This window comes from Mauremys mutica, chromosome 17, assembly GCF_020497125.1.
Source record: "Mauremys mutica isolate MM-2020 ecotype Southern chromosome 17, ASM2049712v1, whole genome shotgun sequence".
In the NCBI taxonomy this organism is placed as follows: Eukaryota; Metazoa; Chordata; order Testudines; family Geoemydidae; genus Mauremys; species Mauremys mutica.
Genome location: NC_059088.1, coordinates 15,290,140 through 15,304,703, shown reverse-complemented (window position 1 = coordinate 15,304,703; position 14,564 = coordinate 15,290,140). Strand labels below are relative to the sequence as shown.

The 14,564-nt window shown below is 58.3% G+C and overlaps 1 protein-coding gene across 5 annotated transcripts; it reads right to left on the bottom strand.

Moving 5' to 3' along the window:
- Positions 1 to 4,505: 4,505 nt before the first annotated feature.
- LOC123352251 lies at positions 4,506 to 14,068 on the bottom strand. 5 transcript variants are annotated; one of them, XM_044992107.1, is made up of 7 exons: positions 13,998 to 14,068; positions 11,955 to 12,191; positions 10,342 to 10,502; positions 9,363 to 9,540; positions 8,705 to 8,900; positions 8,114 to 8,461; positions 4,506 to 6,679 (listed from the first exon to the last, which is right to left on the bottom strand). In XM_044992107.1, exons 3-7 carry the CDS (start codon positions 10,455 to 10,457, stop codon positions 6,450 to 6,452), a joined length of 1,068 nt encoding a protein of 355 aa, XP_044848042.1. In that variant the 5' UTR covers positions 10,458 to 10,502; positions 11,955 to 12,191; positions 13,998 to 14,068; the 3' UTR covers positions 4,506 to 6,449. The 5 variants fall into 5 exon arrangements, with proteins under 5 accessions (XP_044848042.1, XP_044848041.1, XP_044848044.1 ...); XM_044992106.1 differs by lacking the exon at positions 13,998 to 14,068 and adding an exon at positions 13,603 to 13,668; XM_044992109.1 differs by lacking the exon at positions 13,998 to 14,068 and adding an exon at positions 13,603 to 13,668 and having other exon boundaries at positions 9,363 to 9,492.
- Between the last annotated feature and the right edge of the window lie 496 nt (positions 14,069 to 14,564).

Sequence of the window (14,564 nt, the reverse complement as noted above, 5' to 3'; positions counted from 1 at the left end):
GTGACCCCTAGTTCTTGTGTTATGAGGAGTAAATAACACGTCCTTCTTTACTTTCTCCACACCCGTCATCATTTTATAGACCTCTATCCTAGCCCCCCTTTGTCGTCTCTTTTCCAAGCTGGAAACTCCCCTCAGTCTTATTAATTTCACCTCATACGGAAGCTGCTCCATACCCCTATTCATTTTGGTTGCCCTTTTCTGTACCTTTTCCAATTCCAGTATATCTTTTTGAGGTGGGGGGACCAGCTCCAGTATTCAAGGTGTGGGCACACCATGGATTTATAGAGAGGCAATATTACATTTCTGTCTTGCTATTGTGACAAAGTTTCTCCTCTACCTTGGTGGGTCCTGCGCTTATTGGCGGATTTGCTCGCCTCACAGATTCACCCTGTGGGTCGGGAAACAGCCCAGAGACCTTCCCCTCTGGTAGAAGCCACAGTGCAGGTCAATTCCTCCTGTGTTTGATCAGGAGTTGGGAGGTTAGGGGGGAACCCGGGCCTGCTCTCTACTCCAGGTTCCAGCCCAGGGCCCTGTGGACTGCAGCTGTCTAGAGTGGTACAGTTGTGCGACAGCTACAAGTCCCTGGGTTACTTCCCCATGGCCTCCTCCCAACACCTTCTTTGTCCTCACCACCGGACCTTCCTCCTGATGTCTGATAACGCTTGTACTCCTCAGTTCTCCAGCAGTATGGCTACTCACTCTCAGCCTCTTGCACGCCGCCTGCTCGCTTGCTTGCTTGCGCACCCGCACCCACACCCACACCCCTGACTCCCCCTTGGGCTGATTGGAGTGAGCCCTTTTATAGCATCAGAGGGGCCTTAATTAGAGTCAGGTGCTTAACAGCTTCACCTGACTCTTAGCAGGTTAATTGGAGTCAGGTGTTCTCATTAGCCTGAAGCAGCCCCTGCTCTGCTCACTCAGGGAACAGAAACCTCTTTCTCCAGTGGCCAGTAGATCTCCCTTCTACTTCTAGTTCCCAACTGGCCTGGGTCTATCCCACTATCTATCCCAGGGGTAGGCAACCTATGGCACGGGTGCGAAGGCGGCATGCGAGCTGATTTTCAGTGGCACTCACACTGCCCGGGTCCTGGCCGCCGGTCCGGGGGGCTCTGCATTTTAATTTAATTTTAAATGAAGCTTCTTAAACATTTTAAAAACCTTATTTACTTTACATACAACAATAGTTTAGTTATATATTATAGACTTATAGAAAGAGACCTTCTAAAAACATTAAAATGTCTTACTGGCACGTGAAACCTTAAATTAGAGTGAATAAATGAAGACTCGGCACAGCACTTCTGAAAGGTTGCCGACCCCTGGTCTTTCCCTTTCCTAATGACTTCCCAACAGTTTGTTTGCTTTTTTGACAGCCGCTGCACACTGAGTGGACGTTTTCAGAGAACTCTCCACAATGACTCCAAGATCTCTTTCTTAAGTTGTAAGAGCTAATTTAGACTTTGGATGACAGAGATTGGTCATAGAATCATAGAATCTCAGGGTTGGAAGGGACCTCAGGAGGTATCTAGTCCAACCCCATGCACAAAGCAGGTCCGAAGCTGGGAAAAAAATCCATCCTGTGTATTGAGAAGTGTGAGCTGCCTGTAACATCTATGAGACAGACAGGCTGCTTGTTTCAAATCGTGCTTAATCTGTAGAATTTAGACTGTGAATTTTTTTTCTACATAACCAGCTCTGATCTCTGTGCCTGCTACTTATAATCTCTTAACATCTGTCTCAGTTAATAAATCTGTCTTGGTTGAAGTGCTTGGGGCATCTCAGCTCAGTTTACAAAGGCTGGTGCATGTCCACTTTCCTTTGTTAAAGTGGCGAACTACTTAACAAGTTTGTGCTGTTCAAGAGAAGCTTGGGCCATGTAAGATGGTATAGTGCAGGGGAGCAAGGCTGGGAGCTGGGGTGACTTTCTGGTGTCTCTCTCTGTAAGCTTCATGAGCGGCTCAGGGATCAGTCATGCTGATGGCTGAGTGATCACAGCATCTGGAGGGGTTTGCTGCCTCTCACTGGCATAGCAGTGTGAGAGACAACCCAGGCTGGAGAGTTAGGGGGCCACAGCGGTCTATCAGTTCCAGGTTGTACCCTGGGGATCATGGGGCTCCGGCTGTCCCCTTTATCCCCACCTTCGGGGTGTGCACGGCCCTTCTCCACAAGCCCCAGCCACCCAGGGCTGACAGGCAGAGCTCTTAAAAAAAAGCACCTAGCTCACACCTCCCTTAACACATTCCTGCACCTCTGTTGAGAGGCCTGCCCCACAGTTTGAGAACGCATGGAGTTGCCACTTGCAATGGTCCCTTCAGCCTTACACTCTATGAATTGCAGAGTGACACAATCTAATACTACTTTGCATACGGTGTGTAATATCCACATTATCCCCTGCAAGAACAGCAGGCGAAATCGTATAGTCCAGTGGTTTTCAAGTTTTTCATTGGCAGACCCCTAAAAATTTCAAATGGAGGAGGGGAGCCCTTTGGAAATCTTAGACATAGTCTGTGGCTCCCCAAGGGCCCATGGACCACAGGTTGAAAACCACTGGTATAGTAATTGCTTGACCAATCTTTGGTTCGTTATTTCGTTGTGAAATATGCTCAAGAGACAAAATAACAAGTGTCACTCAGGTTTATTAACATGCTACAGAAGAGGGGATACCAGTCGCCGAAGAGCCGTCCTGTGCAATCCCTTTACAGTCGCCACAGAGGTGGTGAGAAACCAGTCGGGATTTCGGCTGTTTTTTTCTGGGGGTTCCACTTCACTGGTTGTGTGTTGTGGGGAGGGGTGTTTTTTTCCTGTATGGCCCATGAGATTGTATCGCACTGTCCATCCCACGAGGAGTGGGGAGAAGCAGGAGGAAGTTGGGGTGTCAGGGGCAGGAAGGGGATGGGGGCGAGTCCAGGGCAGAGGGGATGGGACAGGAAGGTGCTTCCCGTTTGCTCACTCTGGTACCTAACGGCACCTCGGCCCGATCCTGGACACTACGGCAGGCGCTCCGCTCCTACTCTCTTCTGCGCCCCCAGCAGCTGGGGGAGGGGGTTGTGGAGCTGAGCCCCCTCTGTAGTACGGGGAATTCTTGGGTATTTTCATTCCACCCCCAAACCCCTCCCTGCCACCCTGGATCAGACCCATGGACCCAGCCGGCCCGGTATCCTGTCCCCTCCCTGCCACCCTAGATCAGACCCATGGGCTCAGCCAGCCCGGTATCCCGTCCCCTCCCTGCCGCCCTGCATCAGACCCATGGGCTCAGCTGGCCCGGTATCCTGTCCCCTCCCTGCCACCCTAGATCAGACCATGGGCCCAGCCGGCCTGGTATCCTGGCACAGCCCCTACCGTGCTCTAGGCCAGACCAGTATGTTTCCACTGTCAGAAATCTCCTTCCCAGGGTGATACTGATAGACCAGAATCAAGTCGCCTCTTCGCTGAGCTAAAAAGCGCAATCTCCTTAAATACCTGCATGACACATGTTCATGGATTTCAAGGCCAAAGACAGGCAGATTTAACTACACAAATAATAAATAACAAACACGCACTTGGAACAGCAGCAGCTCTCATGGCGTATTACAAAGAATAGCAGTAGTGTTGTCCCCATTTTACAGATGGGAAACTGAGGCACTGGCAGGGATGACTTGCTTGAAGTCACCCAGGAGCAAGAAAGACCAATGAGCCCGATTCAGCCATGGAGACTCAAGCACTCCAACAGATTCCAAAGCTGGCTACAGGCCAGCAATGCCCAGGCTAGTGAGAGAGTCGTGAACCCCTGGTGCCGCTGCCGCCTGAAACAGCCATAGAGAGAAGGGACCGTCCCTTCCGTCCCCCCACACAGGAGAGCGCTGCAGAAACCAGCCCTGCAGCCGTCGGGTGTAGCCAACTACTGCCAGTCTCAGCCCCCTCGCTCCTGAGCTTTGCTCCACAGCTGCCCACAGGCTTGTCCGACTCCAGCCAACGCTCGGGACTCGGCCCAAGCGGGATTCAGGCTGAAATTGTTTTGTGGCAGCGATGGATGACCCCCTCCTGTGGAGGAAAGAGGGCAGATCTCCACCCCCATCCCCCAGCGCTCTCTGCAGCGTTCGACCCTGTCGAGTGTGGGACGCGGCTGAGAGGTGCCGGGAGCCCAGAGTTGAATTCCTTCCTCAACGGCCATGGTGCGAGTGGGGCGCTCCGGTCCGGTCCGGTCCACTGTACCACTGAGATATTTATAGCCGGTTCAGCGTACCACAGAGACACAGGAGGAGCCTGTCCCCAGCCCTTCCACTCAGCTGCGTCTCCTGAGTCCTGCCTGGGGTCTGTACAGCAGCCCTGCCGGAGGACAGGGCTGAGCAGGGCTGGGGGCGGTACAGCCCGGCGGCCCCACGTTCTGCTCCTTTCGCCGCTGCGGCTCCCAGGAGAACCCGGCAGTTCAAGGCTCCCCCGGGAACCACAGTGGCAAAAGGGCAGGGCAGCCCCACGCCAGAGCTTCTCCGGCGCGGCTGTGCCGCCCCCAGCCCATCCACACAGCTGGGTCTCCTGAGTCCTCCAGCCTGGGGTCAGTCCAGCAGAAACCTCTGGCGCAGCGGGAGGAGAAGAGAGTCCCCTCCCCCCCATGTAACGTGGGATGGATGTGGATCATGGGGAAGGGACAGAGAGAGCCAGAGCCGGGGCTGGGGGCGGGGCAGGAAGGAGTCACGGGGGGGTGTCACAAGGAGGTCACATGCCCCCCGCCCTTTGTGTCCCTCCCATGAGTGCAGCGTAACAGCAAGAAATTATTTCTACTTGCGCCACTGCTCAACGGACACGCCCAATGAGTAGCGATGGGGAACGGCTCCTCCGCCCCAGAGCCCCAGCTAGAGCGGCTCCGCCAGGATCAGTTCTCTCTCTGGTCCGTTTTGACACCATGCAGCTACCCGGGGAGCTGGTCAGACACCACAGACTCACGCGCCAGCAACCAGCGGGTGACACCCAGCTCGACCTGTCCTTCACCGCCCCCTCCCCCCCGATGGCCCCGTGCTGGGCGAGCTCAGCTCTGGGACGGGAGCAGCTGGCTGGCGCTGACCCCCGAGCAAGGCGGGCAGAGGAGAGCACTCAGGGACGCTTGCAGCCCGCAGCAGCCGCCTTTGATTGAAGGTTCACGTCCCCCACCGGCGAGTCCAGCCCATAGTCCAGGAGCGCCCCGGGATTCCTCGCTGACGCTGGGCTCTCACATCCCCAGGGCCGCGCGTGGCGCTTTCTGCCATCTCCGGCTGGCTAGGAGGCTCCGTCCGTGCTGGCGGGTGACGACCTGTGCTCCCCACCTTCGGCACCTCCCGGCTAGACGACAGCAGCGCGATGGGCCCGGGCGGGAGGCCTCCAGCACACAGGGACTGCGACGAATACCAAACGCTGCAGCACGTCTCCTCAGCTGCACAAGCTGCCACGAGCCCATCCCACCTCTGCTCTGCTCCCTACGCTGGCTTCCCGCAGGAGAGTGACCGGTCATTATCTTCACAGCACTTCCTGGCCTAGGCCCAGCCTATCCAACAGCCCATGTAAAGCTCGGGGGTGCAGCCTGTGGTCAACAGCTCTGCTGTTCTGGCTGGCGCGGTTCTCAGCCAGAGGAGTCAAGCTCATCTGTGCGGGAGCCAGAACCTTCTCCAGGCGCGGTCTGAGACTGCGGAACTGCCTGCCACTGTGACTAAGGCACATTAGAAACCTCACCACTGTCTGCTCCCAGGGCTCTTGGGCCTGCCTTCTCCAACGTAAACACAGAGCAACAGGTCTATTTCCAGTAACCAAAAAGGACACCCAACCAAAACAAGAGCCTCCAGTGCACTCACTTCTCCGTCTGTGGAGAGGCTGGGAGAACAAACTGTGACTGTGGTGTGTAGAGACCGACTTTGCAGACGTTCAGCTACTGTAGTGATGAGTAACCGGAGCCAGGGGTCAGAATCCGGGCACGAGAGCAGGGCGGGAGCCGGACCAAGGCAGGCAGAGGAGTGATCACAGCTGCGGGCACAAGCACTGGGCAGCAGGGACCTGCCGCTGGGCTGACACGCAGAACCCTGGCTCATCCGCCAACCCGCGAGCTGGCCAGTCCGGCAGCTCTGCCGCAGCCCAGCTGGGCTCATTCACTCATCTCATGCCTGGGGCTGCAGCTCTCTCTCCATTCCCAGGAGGGGTGTTGCCAGGGGCGGGGGGAGGGCGCGTCGCGTTGGGGGCCCTGGATGGAAAACAAAGGCCCTGGATGGTGCGTGATTCTTAGGGCGGAGGGTGAAGGCCGGAGACCCTGCGGTGATGCTGCTAGAGGATGATGTGGGTCCCCCAACTCTTGGCCAGGGTCAAGGGCACCAGGCGGAGCGGCACGGCCGGATGGTAGAGCTGGGGCAGTGGGGTTGTCCTGGCTCCCCTGGGGTTCAGTTGCCGGGAGATGATGGAGCCTGGGTGGTGCTAGATCTTGCTCATGGTGGCTCTAGCTCTGCCCCAGCCGATCCCTAGGACTTGTCCCTGGCTGGCTGCTCGTGGCCGGTGGGGCTGGCTGGGATTGGGCAAGAGATCTCTTTCTGCTCCTCCTCCTCCTCAGCCTTCCTCCGGGAGCGGGATCCAGCCGGGGCCTGGCGGAGACAGTAGAGAAACGCAGCAGCCAGCAGGACAATGAAGAGGCAGGCGGCACAGATGACAGCCAGGCGGACCCCAAGGCAGGAGGCTGGGGGACCCAGGAGTCCTACAACAGAGAGCGAGGGATGGGGCTGTGATGCAGTCCAGGGGTCGCACCCTGACACCAGCTGGGGCGAATGCTCAGAGAAAGGGGTGGGGGCCCAATCACATCAGCAGGGCGGATTTCATTGGGGGGAACAGACTGGGGGGGAATAGATGGGGATCCCCCATCCCCATTGGGATTCCTGCCCCCACCTCTATTGGCTTCCTGCCCCTACTGAAGCCCTGGGGGTGGGGATCAGGTTACAGGCCCCTTGCCTGGGGCTGAAGCCCTTGGGCTTCGGTTTTGGCCCCCACACCGGGGGCAGTGGGGCTCGAGCGGGCTCAGGATTCGGTCCCTGCTCCGGGGATCGTGTGGCAATTTTTGTTGTCGGAAGGGGGTCGCGGTGCAATGAAGTTTGAGAACCCCTGCGATAGAGTCAGCTGCAGGACCAAGCACCAAGCAGCAGGGAAGACAGCAGCCGACCTCAGCTGCAGGGAAGACATTTTAAAGAGAACAACGTTAGGTTGTGTCTGGGGCTTGAACCAATGACCTGTGGGTGTAACCCCCTGAGCGGCAGCCGCCTGAGCTAAAGAACCAGCCGCAGTAACGCAACAGTGCGAGTGTAGCTGAGCCCTGACCCGACATGAGGCCTCCTCCTTTGGAAGACAGGATTAGGGGGCAAATGACTCAATGTCTGAGCCAGCTAAGAGAAGAGGGAGAACACCCCGGGACCTATTTACTGTGAACCAGCTAACAAGGGACAGGATATGTTAGGAATGGAGAGATGAGGGAAAGAGGAAGTCGAAACGTGGACAGAGCGTGCGGCTCAGGGACTGGTTCCTGCTAAGTAACCAGCCAATCGTAAAGTCGGACGCAGGGTAGAGTAAATGGGATGCAATCGGTAAATGCCTATAACAAGAACAAGTTTCTTAGGGACGTTGGAGCCGAGACAAATCCTGCATCACCCCCCTGCATTTGAAGCAGATCAGCGTAGCGTTGCTGTGAGCCAGATAAAAACACCTGAGGAAGAAAGTGTGGAGTGGAACTGAGTTCTCGGGAAGCCGGGTGGAAAGAGGTCTCGGAGGGAATTCCGACAGCGAGGAGGCTAATACAGTGCCATGTAGCCTGCAACCACTAAAGAGGGACACAGAATCATGCAGCCTGCGGCCACTAGATGGGAACATGGTGCCACACAGGCTGTAGCAACTGGGGAGGAGACACGGTACCACACAGGCTGTGGCCATTAAAGGGGGACACGGAGTGACACAGGCTGCAGCGACTGGGGAGGAGACACGGTACCACACAGGCTGTGGCCACTAGAGGGGGAAACGGAGCCACACAGGTGGCAGTGACTGGGGCGGGGACACGGTGCCACCCCAGCTGCAGTCACTACCAGGTACATGGAGCCACTGTGCATTAGCCAGACCCATCCTGGGATGCAGCAGCCCCAGCACTCACCTCCCACTCTCAGCTCCCTGCGTTCAGACGTCTTGCCCAGCTCCGAGGTGACGTGGCAGAGGTAGACGCCCTCGTCCTGGGTGCGGACACCCCTCAGCGTCAGGGATGCATCGCCCCAAGCCAGCCACTCTGGATCCAGACGGATCCGGTTCCTATAAGCCTTGTCCTGTTTCTTCAGCTGCTCCCTCCCGTAATAATAACTATGAACCACCAGGTCCTCTGCCCCCGCCCGCTCCTTCTGCCAGGTGAGGGTCAGACGCTGGAGGTTCATCCCAGGCTGGGATGGGAAGAGGCAGCTCAGGGTGACGTCCTCCCCGAAATGAGCTACCACGTCTGGTGCTGACTGCACTGAAGGGAGGAAAAAACACAGGGGTTAGTGAGATTTAGGGTGTGAGAGCCTCGCCTCTCCCAGCAGGGGGCGCTGTGGGCAGCCGGGTGGGACTGTCAGCCTCACGCCCCAGCCTGGCCCTGCGGGGGGCACTGTGGGGAATGGGGTGGGAATGCCGGCTGGGGGAGGAGCTCACTCCAGCTGTGATGCGCAAGGATTTGCCATTATCCCAGTACGGTGCCATGAGTGACATTCCCAGTTACCTTTTCCTATGAACAGAATGAGAAAGTGCAGCCAATGGATGAGGAAAGTCTTCGTGGCTGTCCCGGGTGGCAGGGAACGGTGCCTAGTGATTAATGGCTGGGACTCAGGAGGCCTGGGTTCGAATCCTTGTTCTGCCACATACCCTCTGTGCACCTCGGATGCAGCATGTCCACCTCTGTGCCTCAGTTTCCCCATCTGTAACAGGGGAACACCAAGCCATCCTGTGTCTCGGTCACTGCCAGATTCCTATTGGCCCACCCAGTGCACGAGATTTCAATACATCCCTGTAGTGAGTCGGTGTGGCTCTCCTCCTGCCTAGCAGAGGGAGCGCCCCTGCAGACACCCAAGTGGGCGGAGCCACCGCTGCCTGTTCCCGCTCCCCGGAAGTCAAGGAGCGGGACAGGAAGTATAAAAGCTGGCCGCCAGAGCTCACTCAGTGCCCAGCCGCCGCAGGGAGCGGATGTGCCGGCGGGAGCTCGCGACCGGGAACCCTCCAGGACTCGAGGCAGTTGCCCTGACTGGCTGGAGCTTCCCCGCGCCCGCTACAAGGAGGAGCTGCCGGAGCCCCCCCACACCTGTTACTGGGAGGAGCCGCTGGAACTCCCCCGCGCCCGCTACGAGGAGGAGCCGTCGGAGCCTCCCCGTCCCTGCTGTTACCTGAAGGAGCTGCCCGAGCCTGCCTGGCCGGACTTCCCCGAGGAGCTGCCGGACCTGCCACCAAGCCCGGGTCGAGAGGAGCCTATGCTGGTGGACTGGCCTGGACCCGGTGCCACGGACGAGGTAGGCCCTGAGGGGGAAAGTGGAAGTAGCCCGGGGGCAGCCGACCCCAGTCAGGCTGCAGACACATATACGAGCCCATGTCAGTGTGTTGCAGTCAGGACCCCACTGACCAGCAGCGGTGATAGCCGCTGCTAGGGCCCCGGGCTGGGACGCAGTGGAGTGGGTGGGCCTGCGTCCCCCCTGCCAGCCCACTCACGGGTGGCAGTTTTCCCCCTCACCCCAACGCTCAGGTGCAAGGACCTGGGCCTATACACCGACTGTTGATTGCTGCTCAGCCCCTGTACCAAAGGGCCTGAGCTCCTGGTACTGTTTGCAGCTCAGCCCCTGCATCAGAGGGTCTGAGCCCTGACTTTTGTTGCCCTGCCCTGACCCCGGGGCCTGGGCCTCTATCCTAACTTATATTGTCGCTCAGCCCCTGCACTGAAGGGCCTGAGCTCCCTGGACTGCGTGCTGTTGCTCAGCCCTTGTAACAGAGGACGTGTAGTGAGTCGGTGTGGCTCCCCTCCTGCCCCCAGGAAGGTCGAGCCCCAGCGCGAACGATTACAATCCCCTACAGCGGGAACGTTCCCAGAGTGATTCCCGTCAGATCATTTCACACCGGGGCAAAATTTCTTAAAGGGCCCCGTTTGTAAAGTCATTTTAACTCAGAAAACTGATTAGTGGAGTTACGGGGGGTCATGGAGTCAGGCCTGGGCCTTCAAACAGCCCCTTTCACCAGTAGCCCCATTACTGTGCCCGCCCCAGAGATTCTTCCTCTCACATCCCCCCCTCCCTGCTGACTCAGTGCCTCCAGGACTAGGTCTTCGGGCCCCGGACCCTGTTTCCCGCCGTTAGCTCCTTGAGTGAGACCCCTTACACCGGATGCCTGGAGAGCCGTCCGGGAGCGATGCAAACGGGGAGGTTCTGCCGGGAATCAGGGCAGCCTCTTCCAACCACCACCGCAGTGATTATTATTCGACTGGAATCCAGCATCTCCAGAATTCGGTCCTGTGGAGAGGGGCCCGGGTGGCTGCTGACCTGCAATGGAGACAGGTGAGACCAGGCCCAGCCTGGCTTCTGGTTCTGAGCCAGGAGCCACGGGGAAAACCCAGCGGGGGGGTTGGAAGGACTGACCCTGACCAGAGCCCCAGACTGGAGTGGGGCTGAGCTCCAGGGAGCTTTTCCCAGGCAGGTGAGTCCGTGGGGTCCTTTATGGGTTCTCAGGTTACCTCCGCACGGGGCTTGCTCACAAGCAGCTGGCTGGGCACTTGGCGCTGTGGCAATTCCTCCAGCGGCAGCCTCCAGCGAGGAAGCAGAGTGCGGGTGCTGGGCCGGGGAGGCCGTCTGGGCATAGCCCCGGTAGCCAGGGGACTTCTTCAGGCTGAGAGCGAATGCCAATATTGGCCGATCTGTCGCTGCTCTCAGAAATCCGGGCTCCCTTGTGCAGCGAGGCAGCCGTGCTGGGGAAACAAGCAGGAGCTCCCCTCCCTACATCCATTCCACAGAGCTCCGCTCTGCAACACATCCCCCTAAACCAGAGAGTCAACTGCACGTTGAGGGCCAGATTCAGCAGCTGGAGACACCAAGCAGCGATAAACCCAGCTGTATCCGGCCGGGGGGCTCTGGTGGCTTTCTGCTGTGCTGGGGGACTGGGGAACCGCCTTTAAATGTTTCATTTTAAAAACACCCTTTGAAGTTAATCCTGCCAATCTTCAGATCAGTCGACATGTCGCCCGGGAGCGGCCTCGCGCTTGGTGGGATTTTTTAATAATGAAAAAAAAAAAAAACCCTAGGAAATTCCCAGAGAAAGAACTACGTGAAGCTGGAGTGAAGGGTGGGAGCACGGCTCAGTGCCTGAAGGGTTAAAACACCCAACCCTTCACAGACCAGGGCACAGAGGGGCTCACCTGGAGGAGGGGCCCCGCGGTGATGGGCCCCAGCTGGGGAGAGGATTATAAGCCGAGGAAGGTGGGATGGCAAAGGGGCTCTGCGGTCGCTGGCCGGGATTAAAGCGCAGGGAGGGCGTTGGCTCTGGATTTGAGAGTTACATGTTGGTGGAGATTTACTGGGGGATTCCCGGCCCTGAAAGAAGTGGGAGACTCGTGAGGTCGTGGGGAGAAGGGCTGAGGGCAGCTGGGTGGGAGGAAGTCCAGGGAGGTGGCAGCAAAAGGTCTGGTGGACTGAACTCTGGTGCCCAGTGCCAGCGGGTTCCCCTGCCAGCCACGGGGGAGGTGGTGTGAAACCGGAGAAGGGCCAGGACCATGGGGCCTAGAGTCAGGGCTGAAGATCTTTTCCTAAGGCCATGGGGACTAATGGGGGTGGGACGAAATCATGACCTGCCAGGGGCTGGGTCACAAAAAGAGGTGGGAACGGGCTGCTTTGCCACACCCAGAGGAAGGGGAAAACCCTTCCCAGTCCTGGCCAATCTACCCCGGGGGTGATTCGTTCCAGACCCTGAATGCCAGCAATGCAGCTGGGCAAGCTGCTCACCTGCAGAAATACACCAGAGGTTTCCTACTGGGGCTGGTCCAGGAGCTGCCGATTCTCCGGCACCAGGGCCTGGGTGGGAAGCAGAGTTGATTGTGGTGCAGGGCTCGGCCAGACAGCTGACAACGGTGGGGGAGGGGCGGGGGGAGCATGGAAATTAGCTCTTTCTTCTGAGCTGCTGGTAAAACATCGGGACCGGAGAGAACAGAAGGGAGATTGTGGCTGGTATTTTTCCAGAAGCTGCAAGCGAGGGAGACAGAGAATGTCTGTTACTGCTGCATCCTGCTAGAGAGAAATAATCCTGCCCTTTGTGTGTCTGTCCCAATCCGTCTGCCCAGCCTTCCACCTGTGCTGCCCCCTGCTGGAGAGAATCACCCCACCTGTGTGCTGCCCCCTCCTGGATCCAGTGCACCAGCCCTGCCCACGAGGGCCCCGTGCCCAAAGGGTTCATGCACGTTGGCGCTGGCCCGGCACTGACAAACCGCGATGGCCTCCCCGGCCTGCGGGCCCGGCTGTCCCCCGAGTTCCGGGGGCCATGCGGCCTTTACCCCGAGGTGCTATTTGGATCCTGGGGGCCGGTTATTTCCAGCCCTTTTCCCGGGGGCTCTGAGAGGTGTTTTACTGCCCAGACCCAGAGGTGCTCACATGGAAGTTGTTCTCTTGCCACAGAGGGCAGGACCAGGGACAACGGGGTCAAACTACAGCACAGCAGACTTAGATTAATCCACAGGAAAAACTGCCTAACTGTGAGAGCAGTTGGGCAATGGACCAGACGCCCAGGGAGGTTGTGGAAGCTCCTTCACTGGTGGGTTTTGAGAGGAGGCTGGACAGCGTCTGTCTGGGTTGGATTAGTCACAACTAATCCTGCTTCACAGGGGTTAGACTAGATGACCTTTACGGTCCCTTCTAACCCTTTAATCCCACTCACACCCAGTGGCAGGGAGTCCCACAGGTTAGGGCCACTCACACCCAGTGGCAGGGAGTCCCATGGGTTTGTCCTATGGCTCTAGGATTCTATTCCTGCTCTGTCATAGAGGGCCAGCCTGCAGAGATGCATGTCACGCCTCTGCAAAGTGGGATGCAAATCCCTTCCCCCATCAGGGTCAGAGCTGCAAACCTGCCTGCGTTCTCTATCCCTCACTTTGCAAGGATGTAAATGGTGAGGGAAGGTGCCTGGCTCTGGGGGCTGAATCTGGCACTGTCCAGTGGCCCCTTTGCACCTGCATGTGGGGGGTATCTACACCAGGCTCACGGCCGGCCCTGCCAGCTGTGCACTGCCCCCTGGAATGCCCCAGTCCAGGGGTATCCCGGAGTGGGGCAGGCACAGAGAGAGCAGGTATGTGAGGGTCTAGGATTAGGTGACTCCCCACTGCTCTGAGCCCCACAGGAGCTGGGAGGGGCACAGTGAGGGAGAAAACACGCCGCTGGCCCCCTGTCCCTGCCCCACCCGGGGGATGTGCCCCTCGCAGCCCTGAGCGCTGGGAGCAGAGCTCCCCTTCCCAGGCAGTGACTCGAGCCTGGCTTGCCGGTATCCAGGCGGGGGGGTTGCCAGAGCCGATCAGAGCCCAGGGTCCATCTGGCCGGGGACCAGCCCTCTACCCCTCCCCATCCCCCAGCTGCCTGGATCAGACCCACCCAGCCTGGTACCCACCGCAATGGCACGCGGGCCGATTCACACCACCTGGGGGGCTGCGCGGCAGCGCGGAGTCACTCCGGGTGGGGCTGAGCAACTGGCGATGACGTCAGTCTGGGGGCGGGGTTTTAATTAGCCGACAGCTGATGAACAGCAGAGGGTAGCGGGGGAGGAGCTGGGGGGGACGGGGGGCTACATTGTTACCCAGCCCTGGGCTGATTTGCCCCTGGACTTTTCCAGCTCCGGAGCCCCCCAGCCCTGGTATCCTCCCCCCCTCCCCCGCCAGCTCCCGGGCTCCTTCCTTCTCTCCCAGCCGCAGGGATGGGGAATAAACTTCCCACCCTCCAGGAGGGGCTGGGCTGGGGGAGCGGAGGGGGAGCCCTAACCCGACACCAAGAGGTTAATTCTCCTACCTGGCCCTGGGGCGATTCCCTGCGCCAGAGACTCTCCCCCGGACAGCGAGCCGGGGGGTGAGGTTACAAAGGATGCCTGTGCTGGAGGCGGAGCTGCTTTGTCCAAACAGATCTGCTAGGCTCCAGCACTCCCACCCCACTGCATTTCACACTGACCAGCTCGCTGCTCTGCTGCGCTCCAGATGTTATTTTAATAGATTCCAAGGCCAGCAGGGACCATTGTGCTCATCCAATCTGACCTGCATCACACAACCCAGAGACCCGCCCTGAACTATTTCCCAGAGCAATGGGTTAGAAAAGCACCAGTCTCGTTGTTTACGGGTTCTATACAGGAAGGAAGGGGTCCACCTAAACCACAGGTGAAAAAGAAAGAGGAGTTTTAAGATGCGCAGTGTAGCCACAGCCTCAGAGCTGGGGAAGCTGACAGGTGCTGAGAACCACACGATTTGGACAGCGACATCCCTTAAGGGAGGATCTATTCGTGGGGATTCGCTATATCATCTTCCATCCTCTCCTCCTTACTAGGATAACATACAGGTAGGATCTGATGAGAAACAATCAAATGAT